Source organism: Siniperca chuatsi, linkage group LG19 (assembly GCF_020085105.1).
Source record: "Siniperca chuatsi isolate FFG_IHB_CAS linkage group LG19, ASM2008510v1, whole genome shotgun sequence".
NCBI classification, from domain to species: domain Eukaryota; kingdom Metazoa; phylum Chordata; class Actinopteri; order Centrarchiformes; family Sinipercidae; genus Siniperca; species Siniperca chuatsi.
Genome location: NC_058060.1, coordinates 6572780 through 6598306, shown reverse-complemented (window position 1 = coordinate 6598306; position 25527 = coordinate 6572780). Strand labels below are relative to the sequence as shown.

At 40.5% G+C, this 25527-nt stretch overlaps 1 protein-coding gene across 18 annotated transcripts in view; it reads left to right on the top strand.

The window, feature by feature from the left end:
* Nucleotides 1-25527, top strand: part of svila (supervillin a) — a 105636-nt gene that overhangs the window by 15218 nt on the left and 64891 nt on the right. For 5 of the 18 annotated variants that reach the window (XM_044176581.1, XM_044176573.1, XM_044176568.1 and 2 more), the window contains exons 1-2: nt 17607-18108; nt 24565-24628. In XM_044176581.1, the coding sequence (XP_044032516.1) occupies nt 18051-18108; nt 24565-24628 (122 nt within the window). In that variant the 5' untranslated portion in view covers nt 17607-18050. Of the gene's footprint in view, nt 1-2350; nt 2530-17599; nt 18109-24564; nt 24629-25527 lie in introns of those variants that run through there. The other 13 variants (XM_044176564.1, XM_044176569.1, XM_044176570.1 and 10 more) reach the window with 7 other exon arrangements.

Sequence of the window (25527 nt, the reverse complement as noted above, 5' to 3'; positions counted from 1 at the left end):
AGAAGCCACTGAGGCCAGATTTTGGTCGTACCTTGTTGTCAACACTAGATGGTGCTCTTTGGTGTGAAGCTCAAAACCAAAGTGGAAGTCAGTGTTTGTCCCTAATGATAGTGAGTACATGCCAGTTCTAATGATTCTGTATCTCATTTATTTAATAGACTACGTTTCACAAAAAAAAAAACATTTAATGAAACATCTCTGCCTCATCCTTTATGTCTCCCTCTCCCCTTCTCCTTCTGACTGGCAGTGTCCCAGTGTCCCCTGCTTGGCCCAGTGTGTCCTTTGTTCAGTGGCCAGCTGAAACGAAGCCCTGTCGTTATCTTTGGGTCTTTTGTGTGTGCTCGATTCCCTTCTTTCCTCTCCATCTGTCCGGTGTTGTCCTCCACTGTGCTTTTGAACCTCAAATATGTAATCAGCATGATGAATGAGACTTTTGCATGCTTATTGAACTCACTGTTTAAGTATCTTCATGTCACTTTTTAGCCCTTATGGACTTTGATGTCTTTGTTTGATGTCCACTCTGAGAAAGGATTGCACCCTGCATGTCACAAACTGAGCCAGTGCTTGGTTTTTTACTGTGACGTTCTAGTGTCTCTGATCTTCGGTACTTCTTCCTGTTGGTAAACCTTGACCCGTGAGCTACGAGTCACCAGCTAGTAACAGGCCAAATTACATTTTGTTTAAAACACCAATAGCCAAAGGTAAGCTTAACTTTGATTCTCGCCATCTTCCCAAGATGGTTGGTAACTGTCTTGGGAGCCATCCAATTATTTGTAGTGCTGTACTACAGTCGCAGGCTCCTCTTTAAGGATGGTCGGAGCAAGAGGAGTAGACCTCCTGTGAAAGTCAATGAATATCTCGTTGGTCTTAGACACATTCAGTTGTACTTAAGACTGATCACACCACCTGACCAATTCTTCTACCACTGGACCATGACTGTTCCTTAGTGTGCAAAAGGAACACAATCAGTCATCCCAGTTATAGTGTTGTATATTAAGCATCAGGTTTTATGCAAAGGTTTCTGTCTGTAATTGGTACATAGCTTGTTTGTGTGTGTGGCCAGTTTGTGGATATTATTTGTGGAATTATTGGCCTGACAGCTGATTTGATCCCTGAGACCTCCTGTTTATGGACCAAATATGGTGTCACCCATCGCCATTATTGGGCAGTCCCCTTGCCTCTCTGCCAGTTTGGGAATGTGATTGGCCTGATGATCATATACCCAGCCCATCTGTGTAGGTGACCCATTGGCTGATATGTATGTGTATGTATATCATTGGTTGTGTGTTATATTTTTTAAGCTTCTGATTTTTTTTGCTTCATACCTTTAAATGTTCTTTGTAATGTGCTTTATGAAAGCAAAAACTATTAAAACCTTAATGTCAAGGTCCTTAAATGGGCTTCACCCACTGGATTCAGTTTACATTTCAGGGCCTCTCCCCCTATTTTACATAGTTTATTCATCATGGGGTGTTTTATACAGCCTGTGACAAGAGTTGTATAATGTCTCTGTTACTGTTACTTTCTTAAGTCTGAGAAAACAACCCTAGTGATGTCATCATAACAAATTGTTAACATAAAGTCTGCGTTACAAACCAGGCAGAGGAAGTCTAACTAAAGAACTAAAGAGAGTTGCATTATGGGAAATGTAGGATCCAGCTTTCTGTAGCTTGGCCCATAGTAGGAACTAAAAGTCAGGACATCTCTGCCTTAGCTGCATTGATTTTGGCCGTTCGTTTAGGCTGTAGAATGGCTCCAACTAAAGTATTAATTTCATTATGTTATGAAACACAGATAAACAAGTTTATTGAGACATTTGTGAAGCTGTAATGAGCAAATAACTGTCATTGTAGGACTAAAACGTAGTCTATTTGTAATTGCTTAACTTTTTGATGATAGACTAAACCATTTCAGCACTTATCTAAAGGAAAAAAAAAGCCATGGTTCTCTGTACATAAATACCAAAATACTGTTAACTTCACCAATGCTACTATATACAGTATTTTACAGTGGCTTTTTATAGATGTATAATAATTTATAGCTTTTGAATGTAACAGGATTTTCCCATTTTCCTTCATCTTGGCTTCCCACTGCCCCCAGTTTGATTGACCTCATGACTGCCACTAGTCACTTTCGTCATTGGATTGATCTGGCCTGGTGCTGATGGAGTGGGAAAGAACCGTTCTAAATTTATCACCCAACCACCCATCCCTCGGGTTCATGCCTGCTGTGGATCTAGCCACGACACATGCGCCCCTAAAGGAGGAGGGTTGTGGATAGAAAGTGGGTGGGGGGTGGCTGGTGTTAGCTGGCAGGACCTGTGGACCTGTCAGTCTATCTTTATGTCCCAGTAGTCCTGTCCCACAAGCCTCCAGAGCTCTGACCTTCTCAGGGACCGTGGAACCAGTAGACTCTGAACAAAACAGGAAAGACTTTTAACTAACTTATTACTGTGCCCACCTGAAACACTTCTATTATAACAATTCTAAGACTCAATGGCTCTCTGAGAAGATAACCTACATTAAGAAGGTATGTGGCTTTCATTTGATAACTGACTACAGGATTAGTTGTCCGTCAGAGTTGTTGAATGACTTTGGTGGTGAAACATTGTGCTTTGATTTACCTTTTTTATGGTTGTATGAATTAGATTAAAAGTGTGATGGTTGTAGGATTGATGCTACTACAGGTAGATTCTTAATGTTTAGGAAAAGTGGTTGAACTTTTTTTTTTTAAATTTATTATGTGTTTTCAGGAAAATTCATTCTGCATTATGGTAATGATTTAAATACAGTCTGGTTCATTTAACCATTTCTGATAAGACTTTCAAATCCATGTTGGATTCTGTATTTTGACCTAGAAGCAGCTCAGCAATTACCGCCACCTGTCCTTGTGTCAGTAATTCATTACATGTTCAGATATTTATGTTAAAATGTGGAGTTTGTTCCGATCTCTCGACTGGAAGTGATTCACTGGATATATCCGTGAGACCTCCATAAGTGCATTTATCTGTGTATACATGAGTTGAGGAAATTAATGGTCTAAGTTAGATTTGGATTTTGGGGCTGCTGAGCTACTCCATGTGTGATTCATTCAGTGGTGAGTGACTGGCTGGGCAGACTACAGTTGTTCATTGTGCTGCACCTGCTCTCACTCTGTCAGGACACACAGACAGAAATAGAGTGCTGCCTAACAGGGCAGCACACACACCAAACATTTTACACAAGTTTTTCCATTGATACAAGCCCTGTCTTTAATCATTACTCATATCCACTTAAGTTCTAGCACTATGCTCAACACCCAATAATCACAATGCATGTTATGATTTAGCTCCCCTCTCTACTTAATGTGTGAGAGCTTTTTTTTTTTTTTTTTTAGAACCTGTGATTGATTGTCAGGGACCCCACCCCACCCCCCACCCTCCCAAACAGTGTGTAATTCTGATGTATAAGTGTTTATAATAACTACATAATAAGATGTATGCACATGCTCTTGTATGCATCATTTAATCATGATGCCCTGACCGATTTATTTTTACCAACTGCTCCAAATATACATGAGCCCTAGTTCAGTTACTTAATCGGCTGAGGTCTGATCTGATTTCCGGCTCTGGGGAATTGGAAGACGAGCGGTGATGTTGTGGCTGTCTTTTGTTGCACATTGTCAGTGGTTAACTGTCACTCTGGCAGTGTCACTGTCACTTTTCTCAGCCATTTGTCAAGGTGTCAGACTGCCGCGGGGGGGGAATCGCTGTGATTTTGTTTGGCTCAAAACAACAAGTAACAAATCTTTTACTGGAGTTGAGAGGAAGTGCACTCTGTTCATGTGTCAGAGTATTGATGCATCTGTGTTGTGTCTGGGACCATGGTAATCATGTGGAGAGCTACAGTCAGCGTGTTTTCCTTTTGGGGAGTTGAGCTCAGGCTCTGATGGCTTATTCACCTGTCAAGATGGACAGTTAGTTCCTGTCAGTTTATCAGGAGCTGTTCTATCAAATGAAACATTACTATGAAAAAGACCTACAACACTGTGTTTGCATCCTTCGCAGAACGCAGACAACAGAGACGCATGGTTGAGCCTATTTGTGGATTAATATCTCACTGATAGAAGCACCATGACTGAACATGTCTCATACTGCTGTTCAAAGACTTATTTTAGCTTGGACGTCCTCTTGTCAACAGCCATGGTTGACCAAACACACAGTGGACAAGTTAAATATGGCTTAGACTGACCTAATACTTTGTTTTGTTTACTGTTCTGTCACCATAGCTGGACATGCATGCATAGTGTCTCAACTCAGTTTACTCTGTAAGGTTGTCACGATACCAGAATTTTAAACTTCAATACTAGTATAAAAAGAGATACTCGATACCCCTTTTGATACCACGGCAAAAAGAGGAAAAAGTCACTGAACACACAAAACACATTTATAATAATGTAAATAGTAATTAACATTATTATTACTATTCTTAAAGGAGATATTCACTGCCACTAAATGTAACGCTAGAGCACCAGCATCTTAGACCAGACTCGGTTGAGAAAAACAGTAATTTTACCTCGCAGATCATCGTAAGACACACTTTATTCAAACTGGTCAGATACAAAATAAAATTCACCAAAACTGTCTTTCTTCACGTCCACTAAAAGTGCTTGTTTTTGCTGCTGACAGGCTCAGATTGTTATTGTAAGTGTCTGACAACATTATGCAAAGGATAAAGGATTCAGTCTTTCCGAAAGCCAGAGGAGGCTAAAGTTTCCCTGTTTACAGACCCACATGGACCCGCTCCAGACTTTATGTAGCCCCCAAAGTATTGCAGGAGGCTTACTCCTGGTGGTCTCATGTGGTTGGTCCTAAGTGCATATTTACTCCTCCCATGACAGCTTTTCCTTTATTTTAACCCCCCCCCCCCAGTTTAAAATTAAATTAGTGTTGGTTTATGATGAGCCACTAATAGCATGTAGGACCTTGAGATGGGGTCTCTGCCCTTGGCGTTGACCTCAGACTTGAGCTCTGACACAAGCTGCTGTGACTGCGATGTATTACTATAAAAGTACAGTCCATTTTACCATTTACCATTTTTCTACCCAGCATCCCTTGGTATTGGTCATGTTGTTTTACTTATAACAATGTTAGAATCATAAGCCTTTTCCAAACCTAGCTGTGGCATTGAAAACAGCCACAGCAAAGTGACATGTTTCATGTTGACTGGTTTTTGGACCTTCCCTTTAGAATTGTCTCTATTTTGCATTTGTCATTTTCTGTTCAGACATTGCATTTTATCTGCAGCACTGAGCTTCAGTATTGGTATTAGTAGATGAAAAGTAGCTGGAAGAAAAGGACAGAAAGTGAGAGAGAACAGACCATCTCTGGCGATGCAATGGAACCAGCTGTACTGCCAGCTGTGTTGACAATTTGTCGACAAGTCTTTGTAGATAGACTCACTAGCAATTCATACCTTGGATAGGATGTAACTGTAGAAAGGAGGAATCATCATGGTTTGGATCGTTTGGTGAAAAAGAGATTCGGGGAAAATTTGTACATTTGTGGAGAAATGGGGTCCATAAATGATCATGTCACACTAGTAATTGTTTCTACGTCTGTCAAGCTCTACGTTCTTACGCGGTACATATGCTGTTTACAGTGATAACAGTGGCCGGTTTGCCACTTGAAATTGTTACTAGTTTTTGAAACAATCGGTTCTTCATTTCACACAGAGGTAGACAAAAGCAGCATCTTAATTGTAGCCGCCATCGAGTTTGCTGACTGAAATGACGCCAACTGTCGCAGGCAGATTTTATTAGCTGTGGCTTGTTAATGTTTCCAGCTGACTCCTGTAAAGATCCTGTAAAAATAACCCCACAAACTAATGTCGTTAGTTAATGATGTGCTCTTGTTTTTGTTTGTTGTTTTTGGAAGTAACTCTAGTTTAATATTGTAGGTAGTAAGATAGACAGCAGGACATGCTCTCGATTGCAACTAATGTTAGAGCAAACAAACACAGTTTAATCCCTTTCTTACACTTTTGCTCTTGTGTTTTTTGTGTTGGAAAGGCTAAAAAAGGGACACCATCCTCCATATTCTTTAAATGCATAGCATCCCTCTTTCTAAAGCAACATACTGTATGGCGAAGTCTAACACCTGGCAGTCTGTGCCTAGTTACGGTTGCTAACGCCTCCGCCTCCTGTGTGTCCCCTGTCATTTCTCCTGCCTGGCTGTTCAGACCAGAAGCGCATTTCTCAGCACTGGTGAACAAGCAATTCTGCTCCTCTGCTCTTTTCTAATTGCAATAACGAGCGAATCTTTATAATAACCTCATGAATTTTATAACCTCGCCTTGTGTGATGATCTGCGGGGAGGGGCGCACATCCTGCTCGTCTTTGTCACTCTGTGTCACTCAGTCTGTCTGAACAGCCCAAATGGTTAACATGGGTGCCGAAAGGAAGTGGGCAGCGCTTTGTGGCGCTTCCGCCTCCAGTGTGTCCCTGCCGTAAGCCATGATGATTGGTGTTCAGGCGAGGGGTTTAGTGAAAGGTTATAGGTAAGGTATTCCAATTTCTCTGGTCTGATCAAGTGTTCTTAACTAATCAACAATTGCTAAGTACCTATGCCACTGATATGTTTATTTAAACATAGCACACCTGCACTATGGAGCTCATAGTTCACTGAGTTCCCAACTTTAACTCTGGAAATAGGTGTATCCTGCCAGGCACCGATCATCACTGCAGCTACATTTGGTTTAGTTTACCAATGGCAGCCTCCGCTCTGCTGGCTCACCTCACACTGTGTCGACTCTGGAGGGAAATGAGAGACACAAGCTTTCCACCACTGTCTCTCCATCCTCTTAAGTGTTCTCGTCCTCCAGGATGACAGTTTTTGGGAAGGTGTCCGCGGCGCCTGGGGATGGAAACAAATTCCCTGGCAAGTGGGATCGATGAAGATTTGTCTGGTGCCGTAGCTCTCTCTCCTGACCAGATGTGATGTGTGTATTGCACTGAAGCATGCACATGTGTGTTTATTTAACAGTTGAAGACTCTGTATGTGTATCTGACTTGGGTATATATCTTTCCCCTGGGCTCTGTTTGAATCAGACAGTGTAGACGTGTTTCAGTATTTCAGGTGCATCACATGCCTCAAGGGTCACATCATCATTGAGGAACAGATGGCGCTATATTGGTTGATTTAATTACAAATTAATCATGATTGCAATTATGGGTATGGAAAGTGTGCTGTCCACTGTTAGTATTTAGTTACTTAATTATTCAGGGGCAGGAAAAGGAGAAGTCTTAAAAAATCAGAGCGAAAAATGTTTTTTGGCATTGTATTCTTAAGTCCTGTTTTTATTTTTTTTGTTTGGTTTCTAATTCCCATGGATAATTCGCCAGAAGTAGACAACAAATGCTCATATCACAGTAACCTTGCTGTAGTTTAATAGCAGAAAGAAAATGGTAATAGCGAATGTCAGGTTTTGGTGCAAGACAAAGCAAGATGTCTTCCTAGCACTTCCTAGAGTTTCAACAGCACTGTAGGAAATTCATGATAGCACTGAACGTCACCGGTTGGTGATACTTAATAGTTTCTGTCGATGGATTTTTCTTGAATCTCATTTGTAAAGACAAGACATGAAGTTTTTGGAGGAGGGAGCCACCTCAATCCTTCCATTGGTCTTACTGAGGCAGTAATGTTGATAGGTTTTCAATGTAGTTTTTTAAAATTCTTTTTTACAAATTGTAGTGTTAAACTCATGTTTGATATTTTGATTATATTCATGTTAGGTGTGTAACAGTACACAAAATCCACAGTTCGTTATGTACCTTGGTTTTAGGGTTCTAAATAACCTTTGTGTCATTTATTTTGAAAAATTTACAAAAACATTCAACAGCGGCTCATTGGCCATAATTCTTACTGTAACTGATAAGGCACTCAAATACTGGAATATTGTTAATAAGAAAAAGTAAATAACACAAATAAATGATAAATAAGTCATGCTCCATGGTAAGACTCTGACCTGTTGATAATTCCTGAACTTGTGCTTGTTTATACAGAGCTGCACAAGGGACTAATTAACATGCACATGTGAAGGCACATTGTAGCAGAGCTCAAACATTTTGACCATATGCTTAAATCCTGTATTCTCTAGACGTAGAGTATGGTCACATATCTGCATAGATAAACACTCCTATAGCATTAGTTATTACTTTGACATAGTCCGAATCTGCATTGAGAGGCTGCCTGAACGCTGTGGGGAGAAGGACTCGCCTTCCAGTCTGTTTTTGTCTCGTTATGCTATTTGACACATTTGGGTGATACCATCGTAAATGACGTGTTTTGAAGTGTGTCCACGGACAAACCCGAGTTCAGTTGAACAATGTCGGCATACAGTTTGACACTATAGCCATGTTCACTGTAACTAGCCGGCAAACCGTAATGCTCCCATACAGTCGAGCAGCAATACTACATGAGCTTGACTAACTGGGCTTAGTTGACTAGCATGCTACAGCTGATACACAACAACTGGTGCACTGCCAAAACGTTCTGGGTAAAAGCAAGGTTTCTTTTGTTTATTGCTATGATTTCAACTCTGATTTGTTGTTCACAATGTAGCATTATAAGGAGAAAAAATTGTGTGCGTCCCCTTTTGGATTTTAATGCGTCAGGAGGTAGGACATGTACCTAGCAACATCACTGCTGAGGTATAGCTGATGCCCGTGGCCAAATTTAAGCTCTGCGATACGCCTTGAGGCATACATTGCTGGACCTCTTGGAGCACTCCACTTGGAGTCGCCCAATCAAGTCCCCTACTTAAAACCTCTTATCTGTTTTATTTAGGGAAAGCCATGCTGAGGTGTGTGTGTGTCTAAATACACTGTACAATGGCCAGAGAAGGTCAGCGTAGTCTTGGTGTATCTATTTGCAGTGCAACTGTAAAGTTTCAAAGACTTGAGGCAGTTCTGAAAGGGAGTCGATAATGAGGTTTGGAGCGCCTGTCCAGGAGTGTCTCTTGAAGTTTGAGGTCTGTCATATCTGACCTCAGAGGCCCTGCAGGGGTCTTGGTGCAATTTAAAGGGACAGGACCCGGTTACTTAAGATAAATCAATGACTTTGTTGTGAGCAGTTTCATGTAGGAACTGTCAGTAGAAAGAAAATTGTTTCTATGTGAAACTGCTCGCAACAAAACTGTGGATTATCATGATTTCTGGAAAGAGACATTGCTGTTTTTCCAATGTATTTTTTTGGCGCTTTGAACACCCCAAGCTGAGTTCCATATAGTCTCATTATATTCAAACAATGCAGACATCTCTACGGCTGATATCTCCAAAACTCGGCAACTCACACCAAAACAATCTAGATGGATAAAGAACACTACAGGTAAGAGGAAAAATATGTATTTTTGATTTTGGGGTGAACTGTCCCTTTTTATGGTACACATGCACAATGATATTTAAGCAAGCTAGCCAACGCTGTTACCACTTTACATTTATACGAGGACAAATTGGCTGACAGATTATTCTGAAAAACTGTTCTATTTTGAATCTGGTTGCAAATTTGTAAAATATCTTTTTTTTTTTATTTAAAGATAGGTTTTATAAACTTGGAACCGGTTCCAAACTAGAAACATTATGAACTAAAACTCTTTTAATTGAAATAAAAACTTGAGCTTTAGTTCTTTCACTTTCACACCTGTAGTTCAGTTCATTCACGAAACAAAGCCGCTTCAGCTGGTATGGTTTTGGTTCAGCCATACATGTTCGAGCCCGAGTCTGATACTGAAACGCAGGCAGAACAACCCAAACCAGCCTCACAACCTAGACTGGAGCAAGACGTTTCAGAGTGGTAAGTTATTAATTTGTAACAAATGTATCTTTCATAGTTAACATTTTCACTGTGCGCCATCTCTACATCACAGTAACAACTTTATGCCCATTGACTGCCTGGAGGGTATCTAACATTATTTAATTTCATATTTAGCTGTACTTGTGGAAACTGCTCAATTCGTGCATTATGACGTGTGTTACATAGCGATGTAGATACGTTAAGGAAGTAAAGGCTGGACTACAATCGAGCTGTTTTCAGGCAGTTCAGGAGCAGTGTTTTCTGTGAGGGTAACTCCCTTTGGGCTTTCTCACTTTGCAAACCTATTACATGCACAAAAAAATATGTATAACACAATAAAGGAAAGGGAAAAAACCAAAAAGCATATGACCACTTTAAAATGACAGTTCAGCTGCTTTCATATTTCATAAATTCCTCAATGAGGAACAACCAAAATACATGGAGTAGAACACAAGCTCAATACACCTAATTAACATTTCAACTGTTGTCACTGGTTACATATCAACGGACGCTTAAATTACTTACAGTTCACACACTTCAACTATCCTCAGCTCTTTTAATATACAATATAAGGGCAAAATCCCTGCATTCATGTTACTATGGTTACCAAATGATCTTGCATAACCATACAGGAGATCACTTTCTTGACAGTTTCCTTCGTAAGCACATGGCTTGTGTAAATAAGAGTATGACTTTTGAATTTATGCTAAAATTACATTTCTGCTATCACACAGTCCTGCATTTGTTCCGCTTTGTGTTTGCACCAGAAACGGCTCTGTTGGAATCGGATCAAGATTAATCTTATCAAAGGCACTAGAGTTCTTTTAACTTTTATTACTCAAAATCGTCAAAAGCTAAACCTGAATAGATATGATAAAGAATTTGAAACAACTTCAAGAACCTCAACCTTAGTTCAAAGCAGGAACTCCATATTCAAATCCAGAGTTGTCACTGACATGTTGCAACATACCTTTTTCTTTACTTTTTAAAGGTCAAAGGGCATATTGAAGAATCTGTTTGCTTCATACTGAAATCTCATCAAGCCTAGTAAAAGACATCAAACAACATTGCCAATGGAGTTTTAGCCTCAGTTTTCCTCCCTCTAACTCTCTTTATGTGTGCATGTGAATATCTTTACTTTTCATTCTCTACAATGTTCTACAATGCCACCCCCCCCAAATCTGAATTTATGGCTATGCTGCAGAGTCTTGGGTTCTGTTATGTGTCTGCAGAAACGGCATGGCCGTGCGCACTGAATCTCTCCGCCGCTCTCTCGCCAGACAAAACGGATATCTTTCCTAGGGGACGCCATAAATCTGGACTTTATTTCTAAGATGGCTGTGAAAGAGCCCAGAGCAGGAGACAAGCCCTGCTAATGCTTATTTCTCTCCCTCCTTCTGAGCGTTCTCTCTTCTGAAAGATTTTCCGACCGTGAAGATGATGTAGCCATTAAGCACATACCTGTCGGGATGCCTCTGCGCACTCGAGGTCATTTTAAGTGCAAACATGGACTGCCTGGAAGTGTTTATCTAATAATGACCCACTGAATGGCTGCACATGTGAGGTTGTCCAGGCTGTTGTCCGAATGTGTGCTGACTGAACATTTGGCGGGGATGATTAGCGATGAGGTGTGGCACTGTTCTGTCCTGCCTTGCTCTCTGTGCTGTTTAAATTGAAGAACCTGAAGTGCCTTTCTTGTAGTGTTTTACATGTTAGCTTAACAATATATCAGCCTGATACTGATATTGTTATTATAATTAACATTTTATTAAAAAATTTCAACTGATGTGACTGCGTACTTACAAACTGACACTTCAACTATTTGCAGTGCACACACTCAAACTATCTTCGGTGCTTCAACTTAAACTGAAATGTTGTCATTTACAGTTCAACTTACATTTCAACTGATTTCATCTCTTACACTTGAACTGACATTTGTTTGTCAGTGACCTTTGTCAGTGCTCTTGTTAACTGACAGTTCAACTGCTTTTATGGCTTAGACATTGACTGACAATTCAGCTGCTTTTATCGCTTACTCTTTAAATGTTAGGTCAACTACTTTCAGTGTTTACTTACAAACTGGCAATTCAGCTGTGTACGTGGCTTAAAAGTGAAACAAAAATTTCAAATGTCTTTCAGCATTTCCACTTCAATTACTTATGTGTCAACTGACATTTCAATTGCCTGTAGCTCTAAGACTAAAAGGGTGGGCTTAGCTTTCCAGATTTATTTTCATGCTACTCAAGTAGATATAATAATGAAATGGATGAATAATGAAGTAAAAACTAAATGGAAACTAATAGAAAAACAATCAACACAAAGATCAATTGGTACACTACCCTAATTAAGTTTAAAGAAATGCAAAAATACAAGGGAAATAATAGATGTGTAGAAAATACAATAAAAAAATTATATTTGTAAAATATATAAATTTGTTAAAGACTGCATATATTTGAGAGAGATAGGCAGAAAATCTGCATCACTCGCTAATGGATAAATTACTAGAAGAAATGGGCAGGAAAGGGATCACAAGTGTATTCACAGATAATTACAAGTAGTATGATAGTAGTAGACTCATTTGAAACTAAATTTAATATAGGTAACAATAATTTAAAAAAAAGTTTACAAACAAGGAGCTATCTCATGAAACAGCAGAGAAAAGAACTGAGTCAGAGAATGAATGGGTTACTGGAATTTATAAGCAAAAAGTGAAAATAGTAAAATCTCAAAACGGTTTAAAATCCTACAGGAAACAAAGGTAAATGTGGACAACACCAAAGAGAAATGGGAAACGGAACTGGCAATAACAATTTTGGAAGAAGATTGGGGAAAAAAAACATGTTACGACTTTTCAAGACAACAATCAAAATATTAGAAAGAATATCATATTAATTTTGGAAAATTAACTTGAGGCTTTTCGCAACACCAAAAATCACATCGAAATACAATCTGAGGTGGAGCTGAATGCTGGAGTGAATGTGCATAACAGGAAGCTAACCATGCACACATTTTTTTTTTTATTTCTGCCCAGTGTTAAACGTTTTGGGGGCAGTTCAGGAAAAAGCCACAAACATTTTTCATTTAAAGAAGCGGTTGAAACTATCCAATATTGTGTTAGGTACCATCCTCTAGAAATAGAGAGGGAAGGAGATAATATCTGTATACAATAATACGCATAACCGCATTAAAAGAAATCACATGGAATTGGCTGGACGTTAAATCACCATCTACTAACACCTGGAAACTTAACAGTGGAAGAGATCAAAGAAATGGAAAGAATCACTTATAAGTTGAGAAACAGAGAAGAGGAATTTAAAAGAAGAGCGGAACAGTGCAACTAAGAGAGTACTGCAGCCCCCCCCCCTTTGCTTCTCTTTCTTTCATTTCCTTTGTACTGTCTGTAGTAAAAATGTATAAATGTTGCAGGAGGAATGAAAGAAGTGATGAATCTGATAACTTGTAATGTAAACACCTGCAATAAAGTAATAATGAAAAAACTCCTTTTAATACTTAAACTTAATTGACACTTCATACCCTTTTTAATTCTTCAGCTTCAACCGGCAATTCAGCTCCTTAGTGTTTCAACTTAAACTGCAAATCCTGCACCTCACATGCAATCAATTAACATTCTAAGACATTTTGACATCTTTACAGCCTTTATTTTCTGTATAAGCATGCCCACTTTTCTTCAGAAAATGTAGCCTTTTCTAGTTGTATGACTGTCTTGTCTGGGAAGTCCTGAACCTGAGGTGTAAATCATAAATTCAGTTGAATCCCAGAGTGTAGATTTTTAGTGTCCCTTGGTATTTCAGAGGTTGACAAGAACAAAAGCTTGGGGCTAACACTGAATGCTTGTATGCTTTGGCATGAAAATGTCACCAATGAAGCCTTTGAACATCAGCACAGATTACCGCCAGTTGTCAGCTTTAATCCAAAAATATTGGTACTGCAATGGTCTTCAAAACCTATATGGATCTCTGGATAGGTTTCCTGGGACATATCTGTTTCACAACTTTGGCAAGTTTTGCAGTGTAGCAGCAGAGATGGCTTCAGTTTTCATTCTCATTGACCTTTGATCCAGTTTCTGGTCTCTGTGCCATTCCTCTAAGCATTTTAGGCTGGTTTATGGTCAATGTGTAAGCATTTACAGAAGCACACTTAAATCAATTCCCACAGAGTTCTAAACAAAGTAGATGGTCCCTTTACGGGATGGTTTGTTTATGTCTAATAAGATTTATTGGATTTAAAGGATTAAAGGATTTTAAATAGTTGAAAATTAGTTAGAAAATTCTTCTTCAAAGCCAAACTCTACCAAATAAATGTAAATTTATACCAATTAAGTTCTTAATTGCATAATCAATTTCAGGGCTAACTCAGCTGGTTTTCCTCAGTTTGTTTGAAGTGCAACTTCCCGTTTGACTCTGTGGCTGTGGTGTGTAGCAAAAAAGTAATCACTCTTAATGCAGCACTACACATGCTCACATTCCTCATACCTGCTGCAGCGCACTTAGTAATTATCACTCAATAGCACAGGGCTGAACGCCAAATAAATACAATTTCTTTTAAGTCCATCTGTGCATTTTTTTGCTTCTGTACATGCTGCTTCTTCTCAGGGGCCTATATTACTGTCTGAAAAAATCCTACAATCCACCACAAATTAGAGAACAAGAGCAGTGTTGCATCATTGCAGCCACCTGTAAGGTCTTGCCCATCCTTGGCAGTAAAGACTCATCATTCCTAATAACAGGGTAGAAGCCGTCGGGTGGTTTTGTAGGTTTGATGTCATCCCTGTAGCAGATGAGTCAAAGAAACAAACATTACATACAAGTCAGACAGCCAGATGGTAGAAGGTGGTAGGTGCAGAGGTGATGACAGCTTGGATAGTGAGACCTGTTGTGGTTTGCATTTGATTAAAGTCATCAGTGATTGCATTTTATGCCATTAAAGGTGCCTTACAGAGCATTTTGGCATTATTAAATAGTTACCACACTCATTTAGAAATATTGCTTGTATAGTTAGAATAGATTTCAGAAGTTCGAAGATGGGCTGATATTGACTTTCTTTTGAAAAAAACAAAATGGTAGCTGCTTGAAGGCAGATAAAAGATTATGTATGTGGCAAGTAATAACTGGAATTACTGTACCTCTCCAACAAACTGAAGTAACAAAGAAGAGTAGTTCTATTAAGTGTTTAACTTGTCCAACATCAGAACATTGTGAACTAAACAGTGCTCAAATTACCCTGTTACACTTTCATATCCAAGTCACACGTCGATTGGGACTTTTATTGCATGCCATTTTGCTCTCTGTTTCCTTGTATTTCCTGTCTGTCTCCATTGCCAAACTATGTAATAAAAATGGCAACAAATAAATATATAAATGTTTTGTTATACTTGTCTGCAGTCTTGTTTTTCTTCCACAGCTAGAAATGTTACATTTTCAGAAGAAAAGTGAACTCACTTATGCTGAAAATTTCAGGTGCAAACTCTGTAAACAGTTTAATATGTCTTAATATGTTTGATTGTCTGTTTTGGAAAGAAATGGTCAGACAGAGGAGGCGGTTTCTGAGGCTAGTCCACCTTTCGACAATCAGACGATTCTGACGGAGTATACTGGCTGCATACTCTTTGAAAAGAGCTGGAGTGTTAAAGCTGAAAGCAACTGAAATCAATGTAGTCTCTAAAAGCATGTGAAGTTTTTAGTTTCAAGTTTAAGTGCTATTAGCACTTAGCTATTGTCAGTTTGTATGTAAGCACTGAAAGTAGCACCCTAAACAGTTGAACCGTCAGTTAGAGATAGACGAAGTATGTGTACTGTAAATAGTCAGTTGGCATGTACTGTAAGCAGCGACAGCAAATGAGATGGTAATAAAATGTTAATGTTGGTATCAAGCTGATATATTGGGAAACTAACATGTCAAGTATTGGAAATTTCAGTTTCAATTTTAAACCCTGGAGGCAGTTGAATTGTCACTTTATATGTAAGTGCTAAAAGTAACACCTAAAGTGTAAGACATGAAAGCAGCTAAACGGCTGTTAATGTGTAGCCATGAAAGCAACTGAAATGTGAGTTTGAAAAGTAAGCGCTAAAAGCCGTTGAATTGCCATTTTGAAAAGTAAGAGATGAAAGTTGAAATGCTAGTTGAACTGTAAACGATGAATTCTGATTAAAATTCAAATGAAACCATCACCAACCGGAAAAGTACTCTGTTTTGTTTGATACTTGCCTCTTCAGCTCACTTATTTCCATTTAGACTACTCCAATATGCATTTGACCATCAGTAGATGCTTTTTATTTTAGTAATACATTACTTTATGTAATCGTCTGCTGTCAGTCTGGAAGTAGTTTGATGAATTGCAGTTTCACCCCTGAAGGCTGGCGCTGAAAATAACAGTTAAAGTGTTGCGTGCAGGTAGCGCTCTTCCCATCCGCTCACTCCCAGTGTGAATTGGCAGGTTTGTGATGTGTGTGTGTGTGTGTGTGTGCAGTTCACATGCTGAGCCAGATGAGCTCATTTTAGAGAAGGATCCAAACACGCCACCTCTAAAGTTTACATGGCCCAGTGTCAGTCAGGCTGCATTTTTGACACACCTGTATAGCCATTGATGCTGAGGCTGGACAGATTTATGTGATTTGACGAATGTTATGATGTGATAAGCTTGGTCTGTGTTGGTGTGTTAGAAACAGCCCAGCAACCTGAGTTAGATTTTCCAAGAAGTTTAGAAGAAGTACACTGAGATCTATTTATTCTGAAAATCACAGCAAGGGAATAGCATACTCAAGCTTCTACTGATTGCTATTCTTGAGAAGCTGACGTTTGCCCACTTCCATCCACTAGATCTGCTTTATGTTGAAGCCTGTGTGATGGCCAGTGACAGCTTTTGCTCTGTATGCTGCAGAAAGATAAGATACCGCTCACTGTTTTCCCAACAGTGCCTGAAAAGCAGCGTTGGGCTCTGCGCCAGCCTCCCTGCAATGCCCCCAGTACAGTGATAAGCATGTCATTGTCACATCGATGCATAGGTGAGGTGTGTATATGTGTGCAGTTGCTTTTGTCTAGTTCTTGGCATTCACTTACAGCATGATCATACTAGGAAATGGGTTTATACGCACCATGACTCAGGGAATATCGCTTTATGCATGCTTTGGGACGCAAACACTTTTGATAAGTGTGTTAAAAGGAGAATTGCAGGGCTGTCAATAAATCAACCTATTTTTCTCCCCTTGCGCCTCTTTTCAGCTCTTCTAGGAAGTGTTAAGCATAATGATTCCATTACTCACAAGTGGACATAGCAGAGCTCACATTCTGTCTCTCTCATTGCCATTTACATGCTCTCTGTTTTTCTTTTCCTGATTTTGTTTCACTAATGCTCTCTCTCTTCTTGCCATCTATTTGTCCCTCCCACCTCCTCTCTCTTTCTTTCTCTGCATGCTGTTCCTTTTATTTTGTCCCCGCTGAGAGATGACTGGAATTTCTCATCTGGCTGAGAGGGTCATTTTAACGTTCTCCTCCTCCCCTGCTCACTTTATTTCTACTCCAATCCACCCTGCCTGTGCGCTTTCTCTCCCCTCCTTTTTTGACACTATGCACCAGTTTCTTTGGCATCCCGCTCGTGCGTGTGAGCCAAGGGAAGGCGGCACTCTCCTGGGACACTTCTAACTATCTCTGTCTCTCTTACACACACACACACACACACACACACGCACACATACTCTTTTTGCTCTTTTCTGTGCCTGTCATTTTGTAGCATGCAGGACACTTTGCTCCAATCTGTAGTAGGGATGGGGCCTGATTTGCTTGTCTTGGCTAATGAGCTTAGCCCATACTGAGCAGCTTTTAGCCCTGCAGGTTGTTGTTGTTGTAGTGGGCACTGGTTAGCCCATAGCGGTTAGCAAGAGGAACCAGAGTGGAGGAGTGAATCTCAGAAGGGGCAGAGCTGCAGCCACAGTCTCAACACTCCTCTGTTTGCCTACCAGGACCACCTCTACTTCTACCGGCACTGCGGCTGCGACGTCGCTCTCTACCCTCTCCCCTCCCTCCTCTGCCTCTCTCAAACGCTACCTGACTCTCCTCTCTCTCCCTCTCTGTCTGTCCCGGAGCACTGACAAACTGCTTTTTGTTGCTGCATCACTTCTTAAGCAGCTGCCCCTCTTTCTACCCTGTGTTTCTATCTCTTTTACCTCTTTTCTGTCTTACCCTCACCCCTGACTTTGTTGCCAAAATGTACCGGAACCCGTGGATCTCGAATTACCTGACTCATGTCAAGTTTTGCAGCCAAGGTAAGAGCAGCAACTTGGGGCTCTGCAGCTCGGGGCAGATCTGGGATTTGAAGCTCAGGCTCAGAGCTTGAGGACAGGTTACTCTGGTTGTAGAGCTGGGAATCTGAGCTCAGAACTTGGCAGGGAACAAACTGCAGACTCCCTTCCTCTCTGCTCACTGTCCTGCTTTATAGCCAGCTGTCCTCACACTGCAGCTGTAGCTTCCAAGGACACTACGTAGCAGAGATAAGGGACTCTTAACAGCGCAGGGGGCTGTTTTCAGGAAGAAAATACTTGGAATTAGATTTAAGAACGTGTAGTTGCATGTATGGACGTATTGTTAGGCTTTACCACTGGGGCTGGATAACAAACCAAATTCATTAGTTTACCGACATACATCTCTTATTGACCTAAATTTATTCTAATCAGAATTATGAAATTAATAAATTGTCTGATTTCCCAATAACTAAACTTCCAATGATCTAACTAGAAGTTTAACCAGCCAGTTAGCCCAAAGTCTAAGGACCTGGTCACACCAGCATTTAAAATGGCAAAATTTCGCAGCAAAATCAATTAATTTCAATGAAATTGCCACAATCAGTGGATTCCATTGCGAGGGCGAAGTAAATCTGCATATTTTTTTTGCACTGAGTTTAACTTTGGTGAACCTTGACATTTAAATTTGCGCTGTTGACCAATAGCAAACCATCTTGTCAGTGCTGACCTTTGAGGGAACAAAGAGCCAGAGTCCAAAATGGAGAAAGTTACTGTACCTTTATTATCTGTGTGTCACCATCTGCTTTTATTTAATGTCCTCTGACAGTCCTCGGACCTTAATACAGAAGCCCTGTCATACTGTTCATCAGAATAAACATGAGTCAGCATGCGAAAGGAAATGTGTCATACTGATGTCATATAAATAATAGTAAGTAATAATATGTTTTTTCATTACTTATAGGTAAATGTGACAATTTATAAATCATACCAGCACAACCTTTGTGTGTGATGGATGATTATGCACCGCCACAGGTCCATGTCTGCTTCTCAGAGTGCTTCTCATTCCCACCCTTCTCTGTAGTATTTTCTGAGTGAGAACTGAGTGTTGAGATCTGGCTTCTCCATGCTAAACTGGCTGGGAATCCACAACAGGTGGCCCACAGTTTCAGGCTTTTATGCGAGCAGTGAGACTGGTTTTGCGGGAAGGAGGGTGTGTATTGAAGTTTGTTTGAGGATTTAGATGTGTCAGTGTAGCTGTCCTTTGCTCTCTGTTTCCTCTCCAGAATTAAATCTGAGACTGAGCTGCTTGTGTACTCATTGTTATTAGTGTTAAAGACATAATTGGCTTATTGTAACATTTGTTAAGTTTACTGTTTGTAGCCATGGCCTCACCTAATTTCTGATTGTCCATCTGTTTTTTTAATGCTTTACTTCTTAAGCCTCACTCAGTGAGGCTTTAGTTACAACTTCAGTCTCCCAGCAGGCAGGGCAAAGGTAGAGTAGGTGGGCAACTGTTAGGGGGGCTGTTAAGTCTTAAACATGCACGCACACACGCACATGTAGTGTGATGTAATGCAGATGGTTAAAGAGTGACTGGTTTCCTTTTGGGCTCGCTGTAATCCCAGGAATCGAAGTTAATCCTGTATCTCAATTTGGACATATGCTCAGCCCCTGATGCCTCTTTGGTTACCACACTGGGTGATTTTATGTGTTAAGACATGGCGCAAGTATTGCTGTTTGCTTGACGTCCACTCCAGTCCTCTTGTGAATGGTCCTCCATTTATTTGTAATGTGTTAGCCTCAGGTTAAAGTCAGATTTGTCAGAGCAGAGCATTCCCAAAGACAACTTTTTCTGTGTACAGACAATGTTATACAGTCTTTGTGCTTCACACCTCTGATACGTCACATAAAAGGATTTCTTCACTTCAGAGCCTGAATGACACTCCACTGAATCATCCTCATGTTTTATCCTCATGTTTTATCAGTGTGAAGCTGCTTTTACAGCCTCATCAACACACACAGGGCATGGTGCTGAGGAATTCCTGGCGCATTCTCGCACAGCTATAGTAGACATAGTGTTTCTGTAGATTATAGCCAGCATCAAAGGCTCTGCCACATCTGTGATCATTGTGGAGGTTTTTATGCCTGTGTCTGGAATGATGAATGTATTGAGGCACTTGGGCTTTCCGAGGGGGTCGCCTGATGGCCCACATGCCACTACATATAGGCTGTATAAGGTGTAAAAGGAATAAAGGTCTGGGTTATGGAGAACTCTATATGTTAGACCTGACAATAGGCTCAGACAGCAGCTTCCAAGGGAAAGATGCTTCATTGCGTAATTTTCACACTAACAGCTAATTAACCTTTTATCATTGCATCTATTTTTGTTTGTTATTTTGTGTGCAATATCTCAATTTATTTGGAACAAGAATTAAGAAATCTTTCTTACAAAAACCCAAGACACTAGGATGCATGGGATTGCCTTGCTTTCGGCTTTATTATTGGTCTTGTAAAATTTGCTCTACGACATTTTGGTTTCATATACAAAGGACCGATTGGTCAAGGATGGAAAATCAAAGTTGCTCCCCTTCTTCACTACTTGCAATGATTACTCAGCTCTACCCACTCTTAACCTAAGGTTAATTAATCCAATAGTCTCACATTCAATCAAAATTTGGTCCCAGATAAGAAGACATTTTGGCTGGCAGAAATGCTCGGTGCTAACTCCGTTGACAGACAATCATATGTTCATTCCATCACTCTGACTTGTCATTTCATCAATGGTACCTCAAAGCCATACATTCTATACGAGACTTATTTATTGACAAGATTTTTCCCACATTCCATCAACTACAGGAACAATTTAATATACCTAATACAGACTTGTAGTGATGAACCGTCGTGATGTGAGAGCGATATGAGGTCTTGGTGAGTAATCTTGCTGCAGAGTTTTGGACTAACTATAACCGGGCAACTGCATCATGGCTTAGGCAGGAATACAGAGCATTACAGTAGTCTAGGTGAGAGGACACAAAAGCATGGATAACAATTTCCAACTGCTGGAAAGATAACAGACGGCCCAATATTCCTCAGGTGAAAGTAACAGGACAGAATAATTGTCTTGACGTGTTTATCAAATTTCAGCCGGTAGTCAAAAATGACACCTAAGTTTTTGGAGAAAGGTTTTGTATTTACAGCCAATGAACCAAGGTTTTTGTGGATGTTAGAAGAGACCTGATCTAGTGGGAAAACCAGAACTTCAGTTTTACTGTGATTTAGTTGAAGAAAATTATGAGACATCCAGTTACTAATCTCGGCCAGACACGTGTACAGAGTAGTTAAATTTGAGAGATCACTGGGCCTAATGGATGGGTAGAGTTGTGTGTTATCAGCATAGCACTGATAATACACAAAGCTGAAGTGCCATAAGGGGAGCATATATAATGAAAATAAAATGGGTCCTAGAATTGACCCCTGAGTGGACACCTTGTCATCAGTTGATACCAAACATTTCCGGTTGGATAAATAAGAGGAAAACCAGTTCAGTGCTACACCAGATATCCCAACCCATTTTTTCCAGCCGATCAATTAGAGTAGCATGGTCAATAGTGTCAAAGGCTGCAGACAAATCTAAGAGAACTAAAATTTCAACTTCACCATGGTCTAACTGCATAAGAGTGTCATTTGTGACCCTTTGCAGAGCTGTCTCAGTGCTGTGTTTGTGACAAAAGCCTGATTGGTATTTTTTAAAATGTTATTTTGCTAGGTTAAGATTCAGAGACATAGCCTGGTGCAAGTGACTGGTTTATTATAGCAAGTAGAGATGTCCAATTATGCTGATGGTGTCTTTAATTATGCTGAGTCTGGGATGCACAATGTCAAGGGGATGCATGGAGGAACGAGTATTAATCAAAGCCCTGAGGGAGATGGGTGAAGACTGATCTATTAGGATGGGACAGGTTTGAGACGGCTCAGTACGAGGGCAGGAGGGACTGGGGGGTATGATTTGAAGTTTTTATTCTGTTGATTTTGTCTACAAAGAAGGATGAAAAATGTTCACCATCTAGCACAAATGGTGTGGACATGCTGGAGGCTGAATTATTTAAGAGGCGGTTAAGAGATTTAAAAAGAAACCTAGGATTGTGTTTGTTTGGGGTGATGAGATTATTGAAATAAGCAGTTTGTGCATCCTTAATCTTTTGATTCAGCAAGATCATAAAGTCTTTCATTCGATTATAATGGACAAGCAGTCGTGTGGTTTTTCACCTACGCTCTGCTAGTCTACATTCTCTTTTCACAGAGTGTATGTCATCATTTAGCCACAGAGAATAATTGGTCTTAGAAACTTTGGTCTCAAGGGGGCAGCAGCTTCTAGAGCAGATGCACACATATCATTAAAGTGGTTCACCATGTCATCAATATTTGAAAAGGATAATACTCCTTGATCTAACACAGAAAAAGTGGTAGAAAATGTGGCTATAGACTGACGGTTAATGAGGCGACATTTTACGGTGTGCTTTTATTTCAATAAGATAAACCCATGACTGGTATACAGCACGATTTACATGCAAAATGATGGCATTTCTAAATAGTCCAGCTTATTCTGAAAATAACAGTACATGGTATGCCTAGCCAAGACATGTAGTGACTATACCGAACTATACCGAACACATAGCAAAAAAGGAAAGGGTTCAAAGGGTTAATGTGAAATTTACATGGCAATTTATGTGTTAAGTAAGTTATGTTAGCCCAGGGCTCATAAGGCTCACTCGAAACAAATTTTCTAGTTGCAGATGTGTAGGTGTTAGTGGGAAAATTTTGAGATTCGACTTAGATTTTCATCCACTATGAACACATGGTGTAGTTATTAGAGACTGAAATAATATAATATGTTACTGTCTCAGTGCACGGTGGCAGAGCGGCTAAAGCTCCTGCCTCCCAATAAGGAGATCGTGGGTTCGTGGGATCGATTCCCGGACCAGACCAACATCACACAATCTCTCTGGGTGGAACCGTCCAAAGAATGCCGTATTGTGTGAGAGTGAATGGTTGTCTGTCCTTGTCTGTGTCTGTGTTAGCCCTCGCGACGAGTTGGCCACTGTCCAGGGTGTACCCTGCCTAAGGCCCAAAGTCATCTAACAATGCGTGTGCGCATTGTTTTATACTTTTCCAATATCTACTAGAATGGTGTCAATCTAATCTTTGGATCATTGTCAAAAGAAAACAGAATCAGCTCAGATAACCAGGATTATCATTCATGCCTTGCAAGGAATGAGCCGTGTTTTCACCAACCGTTTTCAACCCAGCTGAAACAATACATGACTATCCCCAAACACATCCAGGCATAGCGCCCTCTCTAAATAAGCCTAAGGACTAACAGATCTGGTATGAGGGGTTAGGGGTGGGGGCCTCGGGGGAGAGGTTAGGGGTTTGGGTGGAGCAGTGGGGGAGTCAGGGGCGTCACGCGGCCCTGAGGTGAACTCGGAGAGGATGGAAGTGGGACCACATGTTTGTCCAGAAATTGCACAGCTCTGGCCACTCTGAGGTCCGAGGACAGCCAAAACCTCACGTTTGAGGTTTGGAGTCAGTAACTGAAGCAGACGCAGACATTCCCTAAAGGGATGTTCCACAGCTTGCATTCCTCAAAAGACTGTTTATGATGCTTAATACCCACTAATGCCATTCATCTTGGTATGAGGCTGTATTTCTCTGTAGGCAGGTGTTTGTCACGTTTTGCCCTTATTTATTGACTTTGGCGATTTTCCCAATTGACATCAGAATTTATTAGGTTAGATTGTCAACTCTTTTGTGTCTAATTGAGTTTTATAACATAGCTTCATAAAAGTGTGTTTGGGGAATTGGACAGTATGGTTTTCTCTGTCTCTTGATGCTGTCCCCTATCTATATTCATGGCGGGTATAAAAGTACTGCCCAGCGACAATGATGTGCTTTGCTCCTCCTGGCATCGTCCCAACTGCATTGCACTGCAACCTTGACGTGTGATCAGACTTTACAGTGCCCGTCTCAGGCTGTGACACAGAGGCAGTCACTCCTCTATCAAACCCTTTAAGCTATGACCTCATGCACAGCACATAGACTGATACTTAAGATGGAGACAGTCACTGCCTCTGGATGTAAGTGCAGTGATGATTTGTGTGTTGCTGTTTGTGGGGTGGGCAGAGGTGGGGGTTGGAGGGGTAAGCTTTTTAACTACACAGATAACTTATTTGATGTGGTTCAGTCAGGCAGGCAATTTCTTTTCCCCCACATCATTTGTTTTCTCTGTGGAAGTCCACTTAATTAATGTGGTTCTGTGCCAAGGACCTGTAGACAGACTGGCTGGTTCACCTTAAGATGCCTTGCTGCACTGTGTGTCTGTTCATTAAAAGATAAAACTGAAGGTTCTGCTGTTCAAAATTGAAATTGGTGAATGAGCATTGTGACATGACTAAATGTTACACTCTTTTCTTCTGTTCACAGGACTTGGGAGTGAGACCCCCATTAAACTAAGCAATACCAGATTGCTACAGAAGAGAGCTTTGAGGTAAGATATGCTAAACTTGGTGTGTTAACCAATTTCATGAGGTTCTTATTTCTATTGTGTTAGGTCACTTTGTTAAAGACCTGGTGAACAAAAACCTGGGTCCTAATAAGAGGTAATTTAAATATGAATGATGCCATGTGTAAAACTTTGACATCAATAAAAGCAGTCATCATCGCATTAAAGCCCCTATGTGCAGCATTTGAAAATGTTGGCCTCTTTTACTACCTTCTTCTCTGCATTGAGACTCTTGAATCATGTGGGGAGGTTGGAGGCAGCTTGTCACGACTCAGTCTTGCAAAGGCAGATAGTGGAAGGCTGATGAAGAATGATGAAAAAATCAAACATATTTATCCTCTCCAGTAAACGTAATAGATATAATTATACCAAGGTATCACAGTTAGGCTGATTTCCTTGACATGGATTAAGCCCTATCCTAGACTGGAATAGAGATATCCATTAAACAAAACCTTACTGTAGTACTCTGATTGTGGAAACAGATAGCAAGGTATCAGATAACGCTTAGGTGCTTCAGACAGGGCTAGTGTCCATGCTTAGTGTAAAACCTCCCTACTGAAGCATTAATAGGATTGCTCAGCATCATGTTGGCTGGGTGTCAAATACACCACCAGGTCTACAAGTTAGTCTCTATTTAGAATCTTTCCTTTTCGGCTGTGAGGACATCAGGTACTGTCACACCAAGTTGGTGCCAAACTGTGTGGGTGTGGCTCTGACTTGAAAACATTGTGCATGTTGGAATAAGATGTTGGAAGATTTCAGTCATGAAAATGACTGTCTGGGGCTTCCAGTTCCGCCACCATCAGAGATGGCAACCTAGAACGCGGTCTCCTCCGACAGAACTTTAAAATATCCTGCTAATTGGTGAATTAATCCCACTTAGT